This window comes from Prionailurus viverrinus, chromosome C1 (genome assembly GCF_022837055.1).
Source record: "Prionailurus viverrinus isolate Anna chromosome C1, UM_Priviv_1.0, whole genome shotgun sequence".
NCBI classification, from domain to species: Eukaryota; Metazoa; Chordata; class Mammalia; order Carnivora; family Felidae; genus Prionailurus; species Prionailurus viverrinus.
This window is the reverse complement of record NC_062568.1, coordinates 58969543-58993896: the sequence shown is the minus strand read 5'-3', so window position 1 is coordinate 58993896 and position 24354 is coordinate 58969543. Positions and strand designations below refer to the sequence as shown.

The 24354-nt window shown below is 40.0% G+C and overlaps 1 protein-coding gene across 2 annotated transcripts; it reads left to right on the top strand.

Annotated features, from left to right (window-relative positions):
- Positions 1-1161: 1161 nt before the first annotated feature.
- On the top strand, positions 1162-24211 carry DHRS9 (dehydrogenase/reductase 9). 2 transcript variants are annotated; one of them, XM_047868917.1, is made up of 5 exons: positions 1162-1323; positions 15114-15485; positions 16908-17166; positions 20592-20755; positions 23467-24211. In XM_047868917.1, exons 2-5 carry the CDS (start codon positions 15173-15175, stop codon positions 23688-23690), a joined length of 960 nt encoding a protein of 319 aa, XP_047724873.1. In that variant the 5' UTR covers positions 1162-1323; positions 15114-15172; the 3' UTR covers positions 23691-24211. The 2 variants fall into 2 exon arrangements, with proteins under 2 accessions (XP_047724873.1, XP_047724872.1); XM_047868916.1 differs by lacking the exon at positions 1162-1323 and adding an exon at positions 3272-3310.
- Positions 24212-24354: the final 143 nt, after the last annotated feature.

Here is a 24354-nt window from a genome sequence, read left to right as displayed (position 1 = left end):
TATATTTTATTTTAATTGATGTTTCCAGATAGCTGTCAAAAAAGGCTGTAGCATTTGACACATCCACAGCAAAGGGTGAGATCATCCTTTCCTTGGCAATCTAAAACAGTCTCAAGGAGTGGGAAAAAAAAAAGTCACAAGTAAGAGTCACATGTTGGAAGCCAGCAAGGAGCAGGGGCCATTCAAGGAGAGGAAAACCTCTGTGGGATCTCCTAATCAGCATTCAGTGAGCTAATGGCAAGTGGTTCTTCAATAGAAAAGGCCCTATTCATCTTTGTATCTCATGAACCTAATGCAGGCTTGGCACAGAACAGATAATATAAAATACCCCCAAACAGGGTCTGAAGACAGTTATCTCTAACTGCTAAGAGTTAACCTCTAACTTCTCTCCATTTCATGGATCCCAGTGAGTTCTTTCTTACTGTGTTACATATTGTACAATGTAATGTATATACCATCTGCTCTTAATTTCATTTGAGTCATTAGCCATCTCAACTAAGATTCTGGGGGGGGGGGGGCGGGGGAGTTGTCTTGAATTAGAAGAAACCAAGAAACTTGGCAAGATGATCATTCCTAAGTCATGGTCTTTTTAATGGTTTTTTTAATGGTCTACATGTGACAGTCACACCAAAAGGAGGACCCACTTCCTTACTCTGTGAGAGTCACATTTTTCTTATTAAGCCTTCATTCATCTCTCTTGCTCTTTCCAGAGCAATGCTCCCTAATATAATACTCCTCACCCCATCTTTCAAACCAAGACCTCTTGTTTGAGTAAGCTAAACGGTTGTGTGTTCTGCAAATAAGATCTTTCTTCAAAGAATCTACTAAATGTTCTCACAATTCAGTCCTTAACTATTAGTATTTGTAAGGATTTTACAGTGGAGGGAAACAAAAGATTAGCCCAGCTTCATCTTACAATGGGGAGAGTCAGGAAATGCCTAATGAGCAACAAAGCTGCTAGTTTTGACCAAGCCTAGCAACGCATTTATGGGCAGCATTTGCAATTAAGCAGCTCGAATGTCAAACGCATTGTTGGTGCAAAAAGGGGAATCTTTATACTGGAAATAAGAGCGCTGTCTGTTGACAAAAGGAGGAAGTAAAAATTACAAAGTACACTTTTAAAAATACAAAGACGTAATAACAACTCATAGTTATTCAGAAAGGCACAGTCCACTGGGAGTGACCTGAGAGAGTGGATTATACTATTCCAGGAAGGGGAAGGCCAACATACACTCAGCATAAACAGCCTTGCCCCCCACCCCCTTACCAGAGTGACACCAACCATATTCAGGAGCTGGACCCTCCACAGCCTACGGTGCTGGGGTAAGTGGTTTTCTTCATCTGACTCATTTAGGATTATGTCTGGCTTGGACCCCAGCACAGTGCAGTTAGTTGTAGAAAACCCGATATATGTCACCAGAGACTGTCTTGAATCTGGACATTCTCCTTGCGTTTTGGTGTCTGGAAACGTGGAGAAGGCACCCTTTGACAGAAATTCGGGGAAATATGGGAGACATAGAGATTTAGAAGAAAAAGGAGAGCCGTATATTTAGTGTTTTGACACTGGCAGTACCTATAAAAGTACAGCCCAATTATCAACATTGAATACATTTAAATGAAATCCACAGTGCAATCTTTTGCTTTATAAAGGAACTAGGGAAAAAATAGAATTGCAATTTGCTCTGTATTTTTTACATCACCTTCGACAACCAGAAGTGTAACTAACTTAGAGAGAGTGCTGAACAAAGTAACATCTCATAGTTTGCCTTGTTAAGGAATAGAATGAAAGGAAATTTAGCTTTTAAGATGTGAATTTGAATGTAGATATAGTTACAGTCCAGATATGGTTACTGCTGACAAATAGTTCCATTGCTTAAACCCCTATATGGGACCATTTGACAAGGGGGAAAACATACTAATGTCATAGCCTTTTCTTTCTCCTTTTCCCTTCAATCCTACATGACCACCCAGGTGCTTATAGCTCTCTCCATCTCAATGACAATAACTTGCTCACAGAAAGGATCTGATATTAATCATTTATACTTTTCTTCATGTAGATCTAAGTCAATGTATTATTTCTCTAAGGGGTTTTCTATGTAAGCCTTACTTTGACTTGCAGAATGTTAAAGGGGAAGAAGTATATTTGGCATATTTGTGGCGCCCTACATCTTTACCTGTATAAATTTCAGTCTTGGCTTCTTATTGTTTTGGAGACAAACGATCCCCATTTAATTTATAGTGTGATAGCAGTGTTCAAGCTCTACCTAGACAGATATGTTCATTCATTCACTCATCCCAGCTAAGCCAAAATACACTGCATTTTCAAAGAGGGAAGACAGAAGTCTGGGCAGTCTGAGACATAAAGCAATAAACTGATATGTAGGGAAACTGAAAGTAAACAATCAGTGGAGTTTGTACCTGGCTGTGTGCCTAAGGGGGGAGGTGGTAGCCTAGGGGATGGGGCGGGTGCATAATAGCGTTGTCTCTTCCTCCTCTTCCTCTGGAGCCTCAATATTTTCCATTGCAGTCCCTGGATACGGCAGGTCAATTGTGATAAACTCTGAAATAGAACAACTCTGGGAAGGGAAGGGGCATCCTTTCCTGTTCTCAGTGATTTAGTCCCAAAAATAATTTAGGTAAGATCTCCTCGACATACCTTAAGACTCATAAATAAGTACAGAACCTCATTTCACTAAATTATTTTGATCTCCTTGCTCATCGGTGTTAAAAAAAAAATGATAAAAAGAATCATCAGGTTGGTGTCCCTTACCTACTCTCTTAGGAAGGAAGGAGTACTAAGTTAGCAAAGGCAGGTTAACAGGAAGAAAAAAAAAACCCTAGAGATTATGAACAGTAATCATAATTCAAAATTAAATGATTAAAACAATGCACCAGACAGTTTACAAAATGTTTCCACGTTACACTATTTGTACGCTGAATTTGGTCAAGAGATTGCGCTCAAAGGAATGTTATTAATCATTTTTAAGTCTCTTCTGAAAGTTGCTAAATTTAATTTACTGAAGCTACTACCAATTCCTTTGGAAACGCATGACCCCCAGCTTCTTGGCTTTCTTCATCCACTGAAGAGAGAGTTAGTCATCAGTGTCATATAAGAGTGACTCAGAGTAAGGTGGGAACCGGAGGACTTCTCACACATATATGAACTCAGAACTTGACGGAAGCCCAGGCATCAACACCTCCAGGGAATTGGTCAGGTGGCTCAACACTTCCTTGCCCAGCACAGTAGGCAGACGGCACTTAGCCCAGCCGGTCCACAACAGCTTCTGCTCCCCAGTTCATTCTCAGTAAGGTAACCGATGACTGAATTCTGTCCTTTATCTCTTGGTTTCTCATGTCAGTCTTCAAACTGCCTTTCATTTTCCTCACTCTTACAAAATTAATCGAGTTATTTTTCATGCTATAATAATAATAACAATGTTAGAAGGTTGTGATGGACACTGAGTCCATCTTACCATAAAAGTGATCCCAACGTCACCCAGATCCTTGCCTTAAGCTCTCCCAGGTCTCTGTTTGAATGTTCTTTGGCACTCTAGAGTTACAATCCAATTTATATCTAGTTATTCTTTCTGTGCCTATTTGACACCATCTGTAAAACTTATAATTCGCTGGAAACTGAATGGGGGAGGGGCTCCAAAAAAGAGTAGGAATCTTAGCTGAGTTTCTTACTAGAGCAGCAGATTTGCTACCTATAGTTCTGTTCTGTTTATCAACCGGCCTTGCCAATATTATCAGATGTCACCTGAGGTGAATGCACACATACACACTAAAGTGGGTGAGAAAAACACCTTCTAGGGCAGAAGGAAGCAGGGAACTCCTCACAGTGCATATTTGATTCCTGGAAACTAAGATGAGAGCAGTAAACTTGCTTCAGATATTTACTCTCCATTTCATGATCCTGTGTCTGGCATTTTACCTGGAAGACATTGGGCTTTTCCCCCAGTCTGAGTCTGTATTCACTTTGACTCCCAACACGCAACAGGTAAGGGAGAAAGTCAATTTAGTGGCTTCACTGCCACTTAATCTTGGCAGCCTTTGTTAAAGGCTTTATGAATAAAATGGTGCCATGGCACACTCTCTCAATGGGTTAATTTTTAGCAACTGAGGAAAAAGTTTAAATAAAACATGCATTTAGATTAAAAATCAACTTAAGGTTGTACAAATAGCTCTGAGATGTCCCCCTACCCTACTAGCCCAAGGTAAGGACAGTGCTTTATTTATCCTTTAAAAAAATTTTGTTTTAAATGTCTATTTATTTTTGAGAGAGAGACAGAGAGACAGAGAGCAAGCAGGGGAGGGTCAGAGAGAGAGGGAGACACAGAATCTGAAGCAGGCTCCAGGCTCTGAGCCGCCAGCACAGCTGGACGTGGGGCTCGAATCCACAAACTGTGAAATCATGACCTGGGCCGAAGTTGGATGCTTCACCGACTGAGCCACCCAGGCACCCCATGCTTTATTTATCTTAGTATCCTTTAGCGTATGTTAGATGCTCTAAGAATATCCTTGGCTAGGTGCTGCATGAAATGAAATTTAAATGTTGTGTCATCTTCATGTTTTTGAGACTTCAAAAGTGCACCCAATTTTAGAACAAATCCCAATGTTTGAATACAAGGAAAAAAATCATTATCTCATACATTTCAGATGAGGAAAGGGGGAATTTGTCTTAAAACCCTTATAACAATGTCACTTTCTTAAGGTACAGACTTTCAAAACTCACACCTTTACTTCCGCTCAAAGATGACTGTGTAGGAAAAGAAACACACTGCAGTTTTGAACACATTTTCTGTATACATACCTAACATTCTCTCCATATTCTAAGCTTTTTTTGAAGCCTTGTGATGATAAACTAAATCATATACAATATACAATCTCTTAAGTAAAGCAGCCATGGCTTTACCAATAATTCTTACCCTGCCAGTACTGTCAGGAAGCATATTGGCAAAGCCATCAACTAGGGGCACCGGGGATAATTAATTAATTAATAATTGTAGGTGTTATGATAAATGATAATGAAAAAGTTTTGAGAAAAGGCAGAAGCAACTCAGAGATACTTTTATCCTTAGAACTAAAAACGCCAAATGTACACGCGTCAGGCCTTCCCTTCATTAAGAGTGGCTGCCAGACCTCTTCTAGGAGACTGAATGAATGAGTCTGCAAAGGAAGCACGCCCTCCTCCGTGTCTCACCGGTCCCACCACACAAAGTACACCCAGGGTACTTCCCTCCTGGAGGAAGCAGGACTCAAGGGGAATGTCACTGTCAAAGGAGCTTCTTCATTCCATTGAATGAGAGAACTTAATGTTTCCATGATGACAAATACCCCCTCAGTTATATCATCATGATCATTTTCGTCATCATCATCATCAATTATTATTTATTATCAGACCCTCAAAGAAGCATTTGTTACTTAATGGAAGCATACTTCATATAGGATCCCTTGGCTTCACTTAAAATTTTCTCCTTAGATTTCTGGGTGACCAACTTGAACATTTTTTTTCACAGAAACATAATTTATTAGTCATATGATTTAGTTTGTGTCATTAGATCTAAACACTTATTTTTCTTAAAAGTGCAGCTGAAATCTGTGAAAGGTCCCTTGGGTTACAAAAACAAACAAATAGAATTTCTTACTTCAATGAAAAGATCAAACTAAAAAGGAATTTGGTATACTTAGCTAGGTTAATGATATTTAAATGTACTAAGGACACATATGTCCAGAATGCCATCGATATTACGAAAGCTGTGCAAGAGAACTTCAAAAAGAAAATATTAGAAAGCTACTTCTAAATGCTCTCTATTTGATGTTTTTTTTTTTTCAACGTTTTATTTATTTTTGGGACAGAGAGAGACAGAGCATGAACGGGCGAGGGGCAGGGAGAGAGGGAGACACAGAAACGGAAACAGGCTCCAGGCTCTGAGCCATCAGCCCAGAGCCCGACGCGGGGCTCGAACTCACAGACCGCGAGATCGTGACCTGACTGAAGTCTGACACTTAACCGACTGCGCCACCCAGGCGCCCCACTATTTGATGTTTTTTAATGAACAACTTAGTTGTTGATTCAACTTAGGCCATGATTGCAACAAATTGCAAGTAAATTCAAACCCTACAAATTCCTATCAATCAGTGTGATTGACAAGTTTCATTATTGCTTTCTAAAACAAAGCCCTCCATGGAGTTATGTAGAAATGAAATGAAATCTGGTTGGGGGGGCGCCTGGGTGGTGCAGTCGGTTAAGCGTCCGACTTCAGCCAGGTCACGATCTCGCGGTCCGTGGGTTCGAGCCCCGCCTCGGGCTCTGGGCTGATGGCTCAGAGCCTGGAGCCTGTTTCTGATTCTGTGTCTCCCTTTCTCTCTGCTCCTGCCCCGTTCATGCTCTGTCTTTCTCTGTCCCAAAAATAAATAAACGTTGAAAAAAAAATTAAAACAAACAAAAAAAAAGAAATCTGGTTGGAGGATGTATTTTAAAAGAATTATATATTTCTTATGAAAAGCATTGCTCAGAATGACATTGAGACATTATTCTCAGTTCTTTTGTTTATTTTTAATTGTGTCATTTAATTTTAAAGGGGAGAGGAAGATGAGTAAGAGAAGTGAAATCAAAGCATCTTATTTTGGACTTTTTACTAAGGAAATAAACCCAGTTATAGAAAGTTTAAAAAAAAAAAAGCAGAAGTGAGCAAGGACAGCAATCGAGTTGCAATATTTTCCCAAAGCAACAAAGCATTTTGCATGGCAAATGAAAGACACAATTAGTTCTCCTTTCTTGGTTCCTTTTGAATCTTTGTGGTCAAGAATTTTGATAAAGTATTTCCATTCCTCCTACTAACCGATAATGTGCTAATTTCTTTGCAGTTATTCCTTCTCCTTCCACACAGTCTAGGGGTTCAGAGATGAGAATTTTAGCTCTCGCCACTCTCTGGCTGATAACTTCATGTACGATACCTACTGTACCTAGCTCACAGAAATATTTTGACAATTAAATGAGATAAATATTACTTGAACACTCTTCAAAAGTTCTTAAAGTTTCCTAAATTGGAAGTGTGAACATTATATTGCTATTATTAGCCTTTCGCCTGATGGTTCAGAGGGCTCAAAGACTTAACCCAACTATCACCAGAACCCTTGGCTTAGACTTGAAACTTTTTCCTTCTTTTCTTTTCTTCCTTCTTTCCTTCTACAGCACTAATTTACCTAATACCCAGTATCACACAAGTACTGGTGGTTGTAGAGAATTGTACACATAGCCCAGACTCCCAGAGTTCAGTGGGAATCCAGGTGGCAGTGCAGCAAAGGATTAAAGCATGAATAGCCAAATCAAAGTGGCCGGGGTCCCCAAACAGCACTATGATTGTATCTTGAGCCAATTAACCTGCATTTCTGAATTTGTTTCTTTCTCTATAAAATGGAGATAATGTTACTGTAAGGTTTAAGTAAGATAGGGGCGCCTGGGTGGCTCAGTTGGTTGAATGGCTGACTTCAGATCAGGTCAGGATCTCACGGTCCATGAGTTCGAGCCCCACATCTCTGCACCGCCCCTGCTCATGCTCTGTCTCTCTCTCTCTCTCTCTGTCTCTCTGTATCTCTCTCTCTCAAAAATAATTAAATAAATAAATAAGATAAATATTCATAGATTCTACCAGAGGGCCTGGAATACAGCAAGCACTCAATAAACAATAGCAGTTATTACCGTTCCTACCTGACCTGGTGAACTGGGAATCCAAGTACCATGGTTTTTATAGTACCATATTCTGAATTCTGCAGAATCAATTGGCATCCCACCAGAAGGGCTTCCACAGAGGAACCTGTAGTGGCCCAAACTCAAAAGTCTTAGCCAGAATTGAGGCCTCACAAATGTTGGGAGTGCTAACTTGGTAGTTTCTAACTTTGGCTTTTTCACTGCCTCCAACCTCATGATGACAAAAAGGCACTTTTTCTAAATCATAGAAACTAATATTAATATTAGCAAGATGTGAGTTATATTTTATAAGTAATAAAACTTTTCTGGTAAAGCCATTAAAAATAAATAAACTCTCATCAATGTGGCACCACCAAAGAACTAATGACTGAGCTTCCAGAAAAATAGTTCTGATGTTGTGAAGTTCTGGACCCACAAGGCAAGGAACCTCTAGACCAGTGTTTCTCAAATGGAAGCAGTTTTGTCCCCCAGGGGACAACTGGCAAACATTTTTCGTTGTCACAACTGGGGTGGGGGTGCTACTAGCATGTAGAGGATCGAGGCCAGGGGTGCTGCTAAACATCCTGCAATGCACAGGACAGACTCCACAACAAATAATTATTGGACCCAAAATAGGAAAAGTACCACAGGCCTTCCCAAGTGAGCATAATTGATCCTGCCACAGCGATAAGCTTCTGCCTATGTAGCAGATATTTAGTCACTTTTTTTTACGAGGTACTCTCCAACGGAAAAGTTATTATTTCCATTTTGCAAATAGGAAAATGGAGGCTAAGAAAATATAAATAATGTGCCCAAAGACCTCTGATGATAGAGGAGATGGGACTAGACCTCAACCTTTCTGATTTTGAGACCTGGGTTCCTAACCTCTGCCCTACTGCCGTGTGTGTGTGTGTGTGTGTGTGTGTGGCCTCAGTCCTTGCTTCCCACATTTATTTTTCCTAGCAAAGTGGCTAGTGTTTATTTGGGCTTAAGAAATATCTCCAGGACTGGTTCAGAGGATGCGGCTGTCCACACGCTGCAGTGTGAGGGCTGCAGACCTGCTCTCCTTTACTCTGCTCTCACCTTTGATGAGTCCACAAGCTCACAGCCACTGCATCCTAAGAGGACTGTTACAGATGAGGTGCTCCTTGCCTTGAACCAAGAGATGTGTACCCCTGGTAAGCACTTTGTTGTGAGATGGAAGACAAAGCAGATAAACAGCCAAGCCACAAAGGTCAGTGTCCCAAGTCTCTGAATTTTAGGGACCAAGGAGCCATGTGAAGGTGACCAGGCTGGCGGTGTATTGTTGAGGCAGCCATAGTAATCACAGTTATTCATTTACTTCTTGGTGGTCAATGAACCAACCAGCCATCAATCAGCTTCTGTATACAGGTCATGTTCCCAATGACTCTGACCAAGGGCTGCTGCTCAGGAACATGACAACACATGGAATCTTGGCTAAAATACTATTAGAGGTCAGAGGTGTGTATGTATTGGTTTATGGTTGACTGGTCCGATGACCTAGAGGAATGTGAACCTTAAGAATTGAAGAAGAACCAGTACTTTTTAGACAATAATATTTGGGGTAAGGACAGGCTTTATAAAACTCTAGGTCAGAGTTGGTAGTCCCCTGGATTCCAGCTGCAGGCTGGGACACCAGCATCTGAAATGACCCTCAGCCTGGAGAGGTACCTAATAAAGACAACACATTTTAAAATGTGAGCCCATCTTTGGGGCGTCTTAGTGGCTCAGTCTGTTAAGTGTCTGACTTCGGCTCAGGTCATGATCTCATGGTTCATGAGTTAGGGCCCCGCGTCGGACTCTGTGCTGACGGCTCAGAGCCTGGAGACCGCTTCAGACTCTGTGTCTCCCTCTCTCTCTGCTTCTCCCCAACTATGCTCTCTCTCTCTCTCAAAAATAAATATTCAAAAAAATTTGAACAAAAGTGTGAGCCCATCCTTAACAACTAAAAAGCTCTTCTCTGTGGCTTGTCACCAAGGAAAAATGTGTTTGGCTAGGGAACAAGGAAGTAAGGGAGAAATGGAGAGGATGAGGAAGGAGGAAGGAATCTTACTGCTTTGGTTTGAGTTTTTGTTTTTCTCCACTAGTTGTGAAGGTGAACTTACCAAAGAGTAGAAGTCCAAGGTCACTAGATTCTGAAGTGCTGGAGTTCTTACCTATTTTGTGCATGAAACCCTTTGGGTCTAGTGAAGCCTTTTCTCAGGAAAAAAAAAAATGTTTTATTTTCCCTTGCCAAATTTGTACTTTTTTATTTTGAAATAATTTCAAATTTGTGGAAAAGTTGAAAAAATAATACAACCCAGAATTCCCAAATATTGACATTTTACCACATTTGCATTTTCATTCTCTTTATAACCATATGTATGTGGGGGTTTTGTTGTTAATTGAAGTATAGTTGGTATACAATATTATATTAGCTTCAGGTGTACAATATAGTGACTAGACATTCATATACATTACAAAATGCATGCCACCTATCACCATACAAGTTATTACATTATTATTGACTATATTTCCTATACTCTGCTTTTTATTCTTGGGATTTATTTCTTTTATAAGTGACGTTTATACCTGTTAATCCCCTTCACCTATTTCACTCATCCCCCCACAACCACCCCCACCACCCCCCACCTCTGCCCTGGCAACCACCTGTTTGTGGTTGGGCAACCACATCTTCTTTAGCCATTCATCTATCAATGGAAACTCAGCTTGCTTCCTTTATATGTTTACTTATTTATATGAATATTCTTATTATTTTCTTAACAGAATTAAAGACATGGTCTTCACTGAGTTGAGACATGGTGCTACTTAATCTTTAAATACTTCAGTGTTTATTTCCTAAAAAGCAGGAACTTTCTATATAATCTTAGTAAATTATAAAAATTGAAAAATTAATATTTATTGAGAATGCAATATTATTTGTCAAATCAACAACTCTCACTCAAATTTCACGAGTTGACCAAATAACATCCTTTCTGGCAAAAGAAAAAAATAGTTTTCTGGTCCAGTATCACATGTTGCATTGGGTTGTCATATCTCTTCAGTCTCCATTTATCAGGAGCAGTCTTCAATCTTTCTTTTCCTTCATGACTTTGACATTTTTTTTTAAATTTTTTTTTTCAACGTTTATTTTATTTTTGGGACAGAGAGAGACAGAGCATGAACGGGGGAGGGGCAGAGAGAGAGGGAGTCACAGAATCGGAAACAGGCTCCAGGCTCTGAGCCATCAGCCCAGAGCCCGACGCGGGGCTCGAACTCACAGACCGCGAGATCGTGACCTGGCTGAAGTCGGACGCTTAACCGACTGCGCCACCCAGGCGCCCCAGTGACTTTGACATTTTTAAAGAGTATATGCCATATATTGTCTATGGAAGATATAGCTCCATGCAGGATTAGGATCCATTTATGTACAAAAGTGTTGCTATGTCCTTTCCAGTGCACCATCCCAGGAGGCACCTAATGTTGGTTTGTCCCATGACTAGCAGTGTTAATTTTTATCACTTGGGTAAGGTGGTATCTGTCAGATTTCTCTTCTTTGAAATTATTATTACTCTCTTTTTAACTAGTGCCTATCTTATGGGGAGATTTTTTGAGATTCTATAATGGTTTCTTATCAGAATTTCACCTACTAGTTTTAGCATCCATTGATCAAACTTCTCTGATATAATTGTTATGATGTCAGTTGCTAAATGATGATTTTCTAATTCCACCATTCCTTTTACATTTATTAGTTAGCATATTGATTCTTCTATAAAATGAGGCAAACAATGTGCCCTCTTTAACTCAAAAAGCTGTTGAGAGAACCAAATGAGATCTATATGTAAAAGTATAGTGTAGAATGCTTCACAAATGTAAACCATTCTTTTGCGATTACTCCCCTTATGCTTGCCCCCAGCAAAACTTGACAACATAGAAAGTTTCTACTCTCTGATCTAGTACACATTAAACTCCATGAGCATTTGCCTTCTTCAAATAATTCCATGGGGTTTGGATTGCAGTTAAGGCTACAGAATCCATTCAGAAAACATATTCAACATTTAGTTTTCCAATTATTCAATTTATTGAGGCCAGACTTGAACATAACACTATACTAATTGAATTTATAAATACAAAATTTCCTTAAAATATCTAAACATGAAATTTTGCAAAAGGTAGTTACACCAACACTTCACCTCAAAATTATACATTTTTAATGTATTTATATGTTTAAGAAGGGAAAATTCTACTACATGGACATTGATTTGCCGCAAATCAATAACTCCTACGCAGGAAAGATTTGTGAAACTATGCCAAATTATTAAGCCACGATAGTCTACAAACTTGACTGCTTTAGAAATAGGCACAGCTGTATCAAAAGAATCAACTAGTTTGCTTAAACCTACCATATTTTGATGTTTACCTCTGACTTATTTTTATCAATTGATAGTTCTCTTGCCTTTTCTTTCTTTACCTATATATCTTTTTCTGGGAAAAAAGATGAAGGCAGAGCCCAGAATTTCCTTGAGAAGTGAAGAAGATACGTTAGATTGCGTTATTTTTTATCTGAAATAATCTGTTCCTTATAAAGCAGCAGACAAAAATTGTGTGTATGTGTGCACATGAGTGTGTGTGTATAATTCTGTATATTTCTATTCCTTATTAGGGAGAGAAACATTTACATATACAGGAAAATATATATACAAGAAGACTTACCAAAACACTAAGAGCCAAATGTGATAATCATTATTTCCTTCTTTAATTTTTTCTGTATTTGCCAAATTCTTTTTACCATGAGCATAAATTACTTTTATAAGCAGGAAAAAAAAAGGAACAATTTTTTTAAATAGTTCAAATGAAAAACCAGGAAATAATTGTAAAAAAAAAAAGAAAGAAAGAAAGAAAGAAAGAAAGAAAGAAAGGAAGAAAGAAAGAAAAAGAAAGTCCAGGGGGTACCTGGCAGCTCAGTTGGTTGAACATCCAACTATTGATTTTGGCTCAGGTCACGATCTCATGGTTTGGGCTCTATGCTGTCAGCACAGAGCCTGCATGGGATTCTCTCTCCATTTTCTCTCTGCCCCCTACCCTGCTCACTCATTCTCATTCTCTCTCTCAATCTCTCTCTCTCTCTCTCTCTCTCTCTCTCTTTCTCTCAAAATAAATACGTAAACATTAAAAAAAGAGAAAGTTCAAAGTTTATAAAATTGCTTGGCCTTGCAAGTACTTTGAACACAGTGTCCATAAACAGTCATGATTCCAGAAGCACCCGTAAGGTCTGACCTTCAACTCAAGTCTTATCTTCTATTTAGCACATAAGGCCCCTCTTGATTCTAAGGGTGGCTCTGGATCAAGGGCAGAGGTATGTGTGAACATGGGGCAAAGAAAGGAAACTTTCTGAGTCAAAAGCAAAGGAAATAGGGTTTTTCCCAAGGTGATATTTTCTGCTGCCCCTCTTGCTTCCAAAGGCAGAGAGAGCCAATACAGGCCCAGGGCTGCTCTTACATGTGGTGGGACCTCACAATCTTCCTCCTTTGTGTTCCCTATGGCTGAGCTAGGAGGCCTGAGCCATCGTGATGCTCAGACCTAGGCAAACAGGTAAATGCCCCCCAATTCTTGTTCACTTTGTCCTATGGGATAGCTTGCCCTTCCCTGGCCACCGGTACCCACAGTAAAATTGACGGTATTGGCTGTCTTTGTAAATAACAAACATCATAATACATATTTTATATCTATATTATGGGGAATATGTATATATTGGGGAATTTTATATCTCCAAATAGTCTGAAATCCCTCCCTGTGATACTTTTGATAGTACACTTCCAAATTAATATCACCCTTGTTTTCAATTATACAATTGCTTCATTCATTCACAACTGTAATTTTGCAGCCAAACACTGCATAATAACCTTTTTTAATGTTTATTTATTTATTTTGAAAGAGAGAGTACTTGCAGGCAGGGGAGGGGCAGAGAGAGGAAGAGAGAGAATCCCAAGCAGGCTCCTCACTGTCAGCACAGAGCCCAAACCATGAGATCATGACCTGAGTTGAAATCAAGAGTTGGATGCCTAACTGACTGAGCCATCCAGGTGCCCCAATAATTACTGTAACTTTTAAGACAGCATATGCATTTAAATGTCAAGATTATAAAATTAATATAATATTCTTTTTTTAACATGTATTTTTAATCCAAAAAGAAGTGTAATATTTCTAAATTGATATAGTAAGTGTACATGACATAATTTTTTTAAATTAAAAAAAGTAAAAAAAGGTAATACATGCTGAGGCAAAGTGCAGGTACAGTCTTCTGAGTAAAGGGGAAAGGAAGCCCTCCACCTTTTTGATTTTAGGCCCTAGGCCATCTAGCCCTGTCAAACTAATTGTCCAAGTCATTCTGCACTGCTTATAGTCAAAGCTTCATGGTTTTCAGGAAAGAATTTGCTCTCCTTTGTCCTATGTACGTGTAAACCTTTTTCCTCACAGAAAGCCAGAGAGAACAGAATCTGACGCTTCTTGATTCTGTTTGGGACACTGTGCCTTCGGCCAGCATCCCTCAGTCTCTTCCCACTCATCTCACCCTCTCTCCATGAACTCCTTGGCGGCTGCACACTGCATACTCTCTGCATGATGTTGTGATGGTTTTTAGAGTTGGGTTGAAGGATGACAATAAGCTACTGAAAATAAGAAACTGGAAACCAACTTAGGAACATTTTCATAATGGCAATACCAAAATACTCTCCTTTTGCTGACAGTCTAAGAATAATTAAGAATCTAATCAATCAATTGAAATTGAACATTTTCTAATGGATTGAATTTCATGAAGTTGCAAGAGATAAGATTTTACCATGACAGGGGTGCCTGGGTGGCACAGTCGGTTAAGCGTCCAACTTCAGCCAGGTCACGATCTCGCGGTCCGGGAGTTCGAGCCCCACATCAGGCTCTGGGCTGATGGCTCAGAGCCTGGAGCCTGTTTCCGATTCTGTGTCTCCCTCTCTCTCTGCCCCTCCCCTATTCATGCTCTGTCTCTCTCTGTCCCAAAAATAAATAAACGTTGAAAAAAAAAATTAAAAAAAAAAAAAGATTTTACCATGACAGTCCGTGTTTCAGATAGATGAATTCACACATGAGATTACTGTCACATCAAACCCAATGACCTGTGTCTGCTTTGCCATGGCATCTCTCAATCTCTCTCTCTCTCTCTCTGTCTCTCTCTCTCCTGTTTACTTTCTCTGACTGTAGCTTGGTTGGTTTTCACATTACTTAGAGCTATGGTTTAGCACTTAAATGGCCATGTTTCCAACTAAATAACAGTTACTGTTTTTAAAAAACTACTCGAATGCATTAAAGTATCTGAAGTTCGTAAAAATTGGGTTATAATCCTTTGATGGTTCTAATTTGAATTTTCTTTCTAATTTTGAACATTCAGGTCACCATCTTCTTTTATTGTACAAGAAAGGAGAGTTCCTATCATATACTGGAAAGAACATGTTCTTTTGGGTATTAGCCCTCCTAATCTTTTGTGGTTTTGTATGGAATTACAAAAGACAACTAAAGATTGCAGACATCACTGATAAGTACATTTTCATTACTGGGTGTGACACGGGTTTTGGAAATTTGGCAGCCAGAACTTTTGATAAAAAAGGATTTCATGTAATTGCTGCTTGTCTGACTGAATCAAAATCAACAGCTTTAAAGGCAGAAACCTCAGAAAGGCTTCACACCGTGCTTCTAGATGTAACGGACCCAGAGAATGTCAAGAGGACTGCCCAGTGGGTGAAAAACCAAGTTGGGGAAAAAGGTGAGTGATACAGGGGTGGGAAAAATGGAGGGGGTGTTGTAAAGTAGCTACAGCTAAGTTAAATGTGTTTGGATCTTAAATGGCCTTTCAAGAAAATGTCTCCTAAAGACCAGTTATGGTACTGGAGAATATTGGGAAAATCTTAGGATAGAGCCCTCAGTCGTTCCAAGTTGCAAGCTCTCTGTTTGCATGAAAGACACAGCCCCCATTATTCTCAGTCATAAGTCTCGGTGGGCAAATTTAGAAGTGAATTGGAGGTATTGAGTTTTCCTGCTCTTCTCTCGTGAAGTTCTAGTTTAGCCACATATACAGCAAAGGCACTTGGAGCTAAAAGCTACAGGAGATCATGAGAGCAATCCCCAAATTGCCATCTGGATACCTGGGACCTACTTCTCACTCTAAAATCATTCCACAACTCACACATTTTCCATGGGAAAAGGTAGAAAATAGCCTGAGACTCTGATAAAGCTGTCTTAGATCATTGTGATAGAGTAGTAAGCCATCGGACCTCATTCTGCCAAGATGACAGCATTCCAAACTAGAGGACTTTTATTGGCTTGAATGAAGCTTGAAATATTCTCATTAATGAAGATATTAGGGTCCAAAATGGAAAAAAAGAAACCAAATGTATGTGATTTTTCTCTATCACATCTTCATTGTGTAGTTGAGACTCTGAACCTTAAAAGCAATGGTTTGATAATGTTCCCAGATCATTCTTTAAAAAAATGTTTTAATGTTTATTTATATTTGAGAGAGAGAACGAACTAGCAGGGGAGGGGCAGAAAGAGACGGAGACAGAATCTGAAGCAGGGTCCAGGCTGGGAGCTGTCGGCACAGAGCCCAATGAGGGGCTCTAACTCACCAACCGTCAGATTATGACCTGAGCAGAAGTCAGACGCTTAACCTACTGAGCCACCCAGGTGCCCCACAGACCATTTTTAATACTTGATTTCCAAACAAATTTAACAATATTAAATGTTTTCCATCATAAAATAAAACTTTCGATGACTAGATTTTTTACCAAAAGTAGATGTGAAGTAGATTGATACCGCTCTTTGTCTGTAAAAAACAGTTTATAAATAATCTCTCACTTTGCCATCTAGCAAGTGGGAAAAATAGACCATTTTACTCTACATCTGAGATGAAAAAGTAAAAGGCTCATTCAGATAGTATCAGTATTTTACATTCAGAACCAGAAATAGAGTTACTGTGAAATTGTAACAGAGCTTCAACTATTCCAATTTAGCTTCCCACCTTCTCTGAGAGTAGTTACTTCCCAAAACTGTAATGTATTTCAAAGCAGGAACATGGCTAGAAGGAGGAAATGGCACAATTGTGTAAAGCAGGGGCTGTATTTCCATCAAGGATGCCCATATCAGTGCCATCTTCTATCACAACTCCTTTCTTTCCTCTCTGTTCTAGGTCTCTGGGGTCTGATCAACAATGCTGGTGTTCTCGGAGTGCTGGCTCCCACCGACTGGCTGACAGTGGAAGACTACAGGGAACCTATTGAAGTGAACTTGTTTGGACTCATCGATGTGACATTAAATTTGCTTCCCTTGGTCAAAAAAGCTCAAGGAAGGGTTATCAATGTCTCCAGCATTGGAGGTCGGCTTGCACTTGGTGGAGGGGGTTATACTCTCTCCAAATATGCATTAGAAGCCTTCAATGACAGCTTAAGGTAAAGTAAACATTGACATACTAAGAAATATTAGTTGGTAATGTTTATTGAGTGGTTATTATGCACTAGGCACTCTATTTAGTGCTTTAAATTATTCCCAATAATAGTTCCCAATAGATAATACCCCTGAAACAGATTAAGTAACTTGCCCAAGGTCACCCAGGGTTAGGGTTAGCTCTCCGTTAGTGTAACTATCAGTTGCAGACACAACAACACCATTCTGTTTATTTTTTTTTTCAACGTTTATTTATTTTTGGGACAGAGAGAGACAGAGCATGAACGGGGCAGGGGCAGAGAGAGAGGGAGACACAGAATCGGAAACAGGCTCCAGGCTCTGAGCCATCAGCCCAGAGCCTGACGCGGGGCTCGAACTCCCGGACCGCGAGATCGTGACCTGGCTGAAGTCGGACGCTTAACCGACTGCGCCACCCAGGCGCCCCTAACACCATTCTGTTTAAACCATCAGTAGAGAAGCTCCTGGGTGGCGCAGTCAGTTAAGCGTCTGACTTCCCTCAGGTCATGATCTCACAGCTGTAGGTTAGCCCAGCGTTGGGCCCTGTGGTGACAGCTCAGAGCCTGGAGCCTGCTTCAGATTCTGTCTCCATCTCTCTCTGCCCCTCCCCCACTTGTGCTCTGTCTCTCTAAAAGATAAATAAACATTAAAATAAATAAATAAATAAACCCTCAGTAGAAAATTATCTGCTAAAGTAAATGTAATTATCACAAAATAATGACTCAGCTACATAGCTTTCTCTCTCTCTCTCTCTCTCTCTCTCTCTCTCTCTCTCTCTCTGCAAGCTCCTGACCCATATTCCCATACATTTCAGACACTACAGCTAAAGAGATGATAACCTCCCCAACCCCACCCTGAGGACAAGAAATACAGTTTTCCTCTGGTGCTTCCATTTCCAAATAAAACTCAGAGCAGGAATTTACTAATCAGAGGTGGAGATTTTGCTCCCCCAAGAAAGCACTGACCACATCATTTTCCTGTGTGCCTACCAGAGAACCCCAGAGCTTAAAACAAAGGACTTATTTAGCAAACAAAGTGCACCCAGGCATGGATTTCTCTGGGTTTATAACATTTGACATTCACAGGGCTTCCTGAATCTGTAGATTTATATCTTTGCCAAATTTGGTGAGGTTTCAGCTATTGTTTCTTCAAACATTTTTTCCTGTAATCCATTCTTTCTCTTATCCTTCTGAGACTATAACACAAATGTTAGACCTTTGGTTTTATCACACAGATCCCTAAGGTTCTGTCCACTTTCTCAATCATTTTTCTTTTTGCTGTTCAAATTGGATAATTTCTAATGATCTACCTTCAAATCCACTGATGTTCCTCCATCACCATTCTGCTATTGAATCCAACCAATAAATACTTTATTTTGGTTATTATATCTTTTAAGTGTAAAATTTTCATTTGGTTCTTTGCCTTTTCCTTTTGGGGAGAAGTGCTGTAACTTTCCATTGACTTCAAGAGTATTTTCTTTTGTACTTGAAACATTTTTATAATAGCTGCTTTAAAGACTTTGATAATTCCAACATCTGTGTCCTTTTGGCATTAACATCTGCCATTGTCTTTCCCATGTGAGTTGAGATTTTCCAGTTCTTTTTATGTGAACATTTGGAATGTTCCAGTTCTTTTGGAATGTTTCCAGTTCTTTTTATGCTGAATATTTGGAATTATATGAGACTATGGGTCTTATTGAAGTCCTATAGAGAAGGTTGATATTTTTGTTTTAGCAGACAATTGATGAGGTTGTATTCAGGTCACAACTGCTAACCATCATTCTGTACTTTTTCCTGTTTGCTACCAGAGATGTCCCATAGATGTACCACACAGTAGCCAGTCTAGGATACAGAAGATGGTTGTCCCAGAGTTTGCTTCTCTAAGTCAGATCCATACATGCTCAAGTGCAGTGCATAAACAATGTTACGGGGTCACTTTCCTCAGCTCCTCTCTGTGATCTTTCCCGTTCCTTCTTGTTTCCTGGGACTTCCCTCCAACCAGATGTCACCCTATTCTGCCATCTACTTCCCATGTGTGTGCTGGGCATAGGGCCACATGATGGGTGGAAAGAGAAAGACAAAAAGCAACAGGGTTTCTTCCTTTCCTCTTGGGGACCAATAACCACTTAAAAAAATTTTTTTTCAAGTGAAGTGTGTGTGTGATTGCAATACAGCACTACATGACTGAAATTACCCAATAAAGAGTGGGTATTTTTCTAAATCATGGAACTGGTATTGGAAAAGGTACTGTGCATGCAGGCCACAGTCAAGTGGCAGCTCCAGAATTTCTATATGTAGGAGGGTTTAGGGACAGTGGTCCAACTGGAAGAAGCCTGGGTCTCTTTAAAGCTGTATTTGCCAAGCAAAAATACGGGTTTCATGCTGGTTTTACTTACCTGGTAAGCTTATTGGGTGACTTAAAGCCTTTTGTCCCCAGATTATATGGTATTTCATGAGTGGGTGGGGAGACAAATCTTCCCAAATACTTTCCAAAACCCAAAGGAGATCAGAAGATAGGTGTGTGAAGTACAATTAAGTTGGAAAATAACCCTTGAAATTTTAATGCAAGCAACATATTTTCAAAATCTTTCAAGATCAAGATAATTTGTATTTTTAGTCAAGTACACTGCAAACTAACCACTAGGCATGTTGCTAGAAAGCAGAACCTAAGATAAATCACATTTTAAGTTCATTGGTAGAGTTCTTTAAAAATCTTAGGATAAAGACTTGTATAACATGAGTAATTACTTCTTTATATATCCTTGGTGGAAATATAAATTAAATTTAGGAGGTAATTACTCATATAATGGTTTGCAATACTTTATTTTGCTTTAAAAGGCCCAGGGTAGGGGAGGGGGGTTCCATGATTCCCCTAAAACCTTATTGCCCAGTAAATGAGCAGACCTTTGGTTTTCTGAGGCCACACAATGAAAGAGCTCACTGAGCAGCAAAGGGAACAGATTAGCCACATCAAGGATTGTCACACTGTGTCCCTCAGCCTAGCCTCACTTGTTCCACAATCCCTTCACATTCCTAGAATGGAGGTAAACTTATCCACCCAGACCAATCATCAGTCCATTTCTCCAGAAGGTGCTTTGCGTACTGAGAAGAAACCTGTCCTTAACCTGAATGCTTGTCAATTTAATGAGAGAATCTGGCTTCACATGGAGCACTAAACTGGGGATGGGCCTACCCAGATGCCTTTCCCATTCTGCCACTAAACCGCCCTCCCTTCGCCACCCTGAACTTCAGCTTCCTCACCTGCAAGCTGCAAGCATAGAACAAGCTACTCCTTTCCAACCTATCCAATTCTGTGATTCCATGAAAAAAATTCATAAGAAAATAGTCATCCAAATAGCAAACATTCTCCAAACCAAGCTGGATTAAACATCATCAGTGTATTCTTTTCACAGACGGGACATGAAAGCTTTTGGTGTACACGTTTCATGTATTGAACCAGGATTATTCAAAACAGGATTATCAGATCCAGTAAAGGCCACCGAAAAAAAACTTGCCATTTGGAAACATCTGTCTCCAGATATAAAACAACAATACGGAGAAGGTTACATTGAAAAAAGTAAGTCTCTGATGGACCAGGGTTCCTCTGGGGTTCATTATCATAGACAACATGAAGGAGACTCAAAATTAAATGAAAAAAAAAAATAAGGTGTTCATAATAATATACCAATAGGGAATCTTAGATATGGATCAGAGATTCATATTAATTCCAGTGCCATCTCTCACTTCAAGGGTTTATAAACATTTACTGGGAAGTTACCAAGTGCCAAGTTCTATACTAAACACCTTATAAATTTTATAACTTACTCCTCAAAAGAACCATAGGAGTAGTCAGCAGAGGCTTAGAAAGGTGCATGTCCTACCGAAGGCTATACAGCTCCTCCTGATCGTGTCCAGGCTGGAGCCCCCCATCTTCAACTCTACATAAATCTCCTCTTTTTGGTAAACAACCACTCACTAAACATTGTCCAAGGATTCATGGAGGTTACAAAATATAAAGACTCAGACTCTGACCCTTACCTAGTATACAGTCAAGTTGACAAGAAAAAGTAACCACGTGAAACTGTAAAACAGTGACTCTACAATGTGTAAGAAAATTGATGCTATACTTCTTAGACAGAGCCCAACAGCCCAGAGTGGGTGCTAGATGGTGCAGTCTCTACTTACCCAAGAAATTCAGAACTGGATGAATGCATTGCTAGTTAAGTGGCCTTTATAAGACAGGTCAGGTTAGAGTAAGGCCTAAAGGACAGGAAGGAATTATTTGGGTGGAAGCTTTCCAGAGCAAGAATGCATGGGTTGGGGGGGGGTGGGGGTGGGGGTGGAGAGAGCAGGAGAAGTAACATAAATCAGATTGAGTCAGGGATGGAGAAATAATAATAGACTAGATTATGATGACTAACGTATACTGAACATTTGCTATGTACTTGTCACCATTCTAAATGCTTTACATGGACTCTTTCATTTAAAATGCCCAAATAAACCCTATGAAGTAGCTATTACCTTAATTTTATAGAAACAGAGGCATAGAGAAGTAACTTGCCCAATGTTGCACAATTAGTAAGTAGAAGAGCTAGATCTGAACCCAGACAGCCTGACTTCACCATTTATCCTTGGGCCCTGCACTATAATGTAAACAAGGCTTTAAGGAGCTGGTGGAACTTTCTGTGACAGGGCTCTGCCTCCACCTCAAACTTCCTGGTCTTATTACAAGCTTAGTCGACATTCCTCAAACACTTACTGAGCTCCTGCTTTGAGCCGAACAGGGCCCCACCTAACTTTGTGTCACTCTAACCTTAAAACTCTGGTCCTGCCTCTTTGTTGATGGATTTGGTAAGTCAGCCAACTGTGACAAGGTTCAAGGCTGGAAGTTTTGGAGGTGGAGCCAAGAGCTGAGTCAGATCCACCTGGGGAGGCTTTTAGAATGACAGACTTCCTCAACCACCCAACCCCACCCAACACACACACACTTGTGCACACACACAGATGCATACATACATATCAACGAGAACATCTGGTTTGACAAACCTCCCAGTGCCATCATGTCACTATATGCTGAGAACCTCTGCCATTAAAAACTCAGCTTCTCACTCATTACCAACTCTGAAGATTCTAAGTTCAGAAAAAAAAATCCCTCATTTAAAAGAGCTTTTTCTATTTGATATTGACATTGATATTTCTAAATGCCTATGAATATATCATGAACTGCCATCTGAAAATTATTTTTTACTTGGCCCCTGGCTGAGGTATCCTCTCTTTTATTGATTGTTCTTATTAGAATTTTCCAAATCAGGAATTGGACATCAGCCAGACTCACAGTTCCAAAGCAGACCACAAATTTAAGCTCACCTTTCTTCATTTCCAAGGCAATAGTTGTAAGAGTTTAAAATAGACACTAAGACTTATTAGGTAATCTCAGTTAGGTTTTGTGAATAACTTGCAGCCACTAAGGCCTGAAGTAGAAGGGAAGATTTAAAAATCATAGACTTCTCTTAAGAAGACACAACTCAGGTATGTTTTAAGAGCACAGGAGGAATGCTTTGAGCCATTACCAATCTCTGATAAAATACCTGCCTCTTTAAAGCTATCATAATTCATTAAGCAGACATTTCATCTGTCTGATAACCAGCCTGTGTTTAGCATTCTGAATCAAGACTTTTGGGGATGATTCCCTCTTTATTCACTGAATTATAGTAGTATGTGGTATGTGAGTGTACGTATGCACACACATGCACACCCACATTTCCTATATAGTATTCCCTTAAAACAAATTTGGACTCGAACCCACAACTTCCTGGGCTCAGGGGCCTCATAGACTATAAAGCATCTGTCCTTCATTGCTTTAAAGTAGTGCTTCTCAAAGTTTGTTCCCTGGACCAGCACCATCAGCATCACCTGGAAACTTGATAGAAATGGAAATTATTGAGTCCCACTTCACACCTACCTATTGGGTCCCGCTTTAACACTGTAGTATTAAAGGCTATATATGAATCTCACAGGTGGTGAGTCAGAACCAACCCAGCAATTGGGTTTTAACAAGCCCTCTAGGAGACTCTGCTGCCCACTCAAGTTTGACAGCCAGGGGTCTAACAAAAGCACGGTTGTATCCTTTCCTGAAGAACAGATAGAAACCCACCACAAAGGGCCTCAATTATAACAGCAAATTCAAAATAAATACCCACATACGCATCCTCCCCTTTACACCCTAGCCTCCCACACCCCTTCTCCCCTTCTTCCAAAGAGTAAGGGTGTTTTTGTCTCTTTTTACAGGTCTAGACAAACTGAAAGACACTAATTCTTTTGTGAACATGGACCTCTCCCTGGTGGTGGAGTGCATGGACCACGCTCTCACGAGTCTCTTCCCCAAGACCCATTATGCTGCTGGAAGAGATGCCAAGACCTTCTGGATACCTCTGTCTCACATGCCAGCAGTTTTGCAAGACTTTTTATTGTTGAAACAGAAAGTAGAGCTGGCTAATCCCAAGGCAGTGTGAGTCAACTGACAACAAATGCCTGCCCCCAGGCTATGAGATTGGCTGCTTTCAAGGACACGTCTCCTTTTTGGTCTCATTCTTTACCTGATCCAACCTGGACTCATTTAGATCATGCCTCTTTTGATAAATGAGGGAATCCAACCACCACTCGGGATGTCCCAGGGTCCTTTTCCAAGCCTTCTTTGGAAAGAAGGGCAGTGATGATGGGTCATATAGAAAGGCCAGGATGGCACCTGCCCAATATTGAGGTTTTGCCTGCTTAATAAGATGTAAAGGAAATTGAAAGACTTTCCCATTCAAAATTATATCTATCACCTGCTCCATGCCTCTAGCCACTACCCCTTGAACTCCAGAATGTTAAATATTTACCCCTTACCAAAATGTTGAGATAAGTAGAATACTGGGGCACGTGGGTGGCTCAGTTGGTTAAGTGTCCGACTCTTAATTTCAGCTCAGGTCATGATTTCACAGTTCATGAGTTCAAGCCCCACATCAGGCTCAGCGCTGACAGTGTGGCCTGCTTGGGATTCTCTCTCTCTCTCTCTCTCTCTCTCTCTCTCTCTCTGCCCTGTTCCCCTCAAAATAAATAAATAAACTTTAAAAAATTAACAGCATTTTTTTAAAAAAATGGTAAGTAGAATGCTTTTCATGAGAGGATTGGATA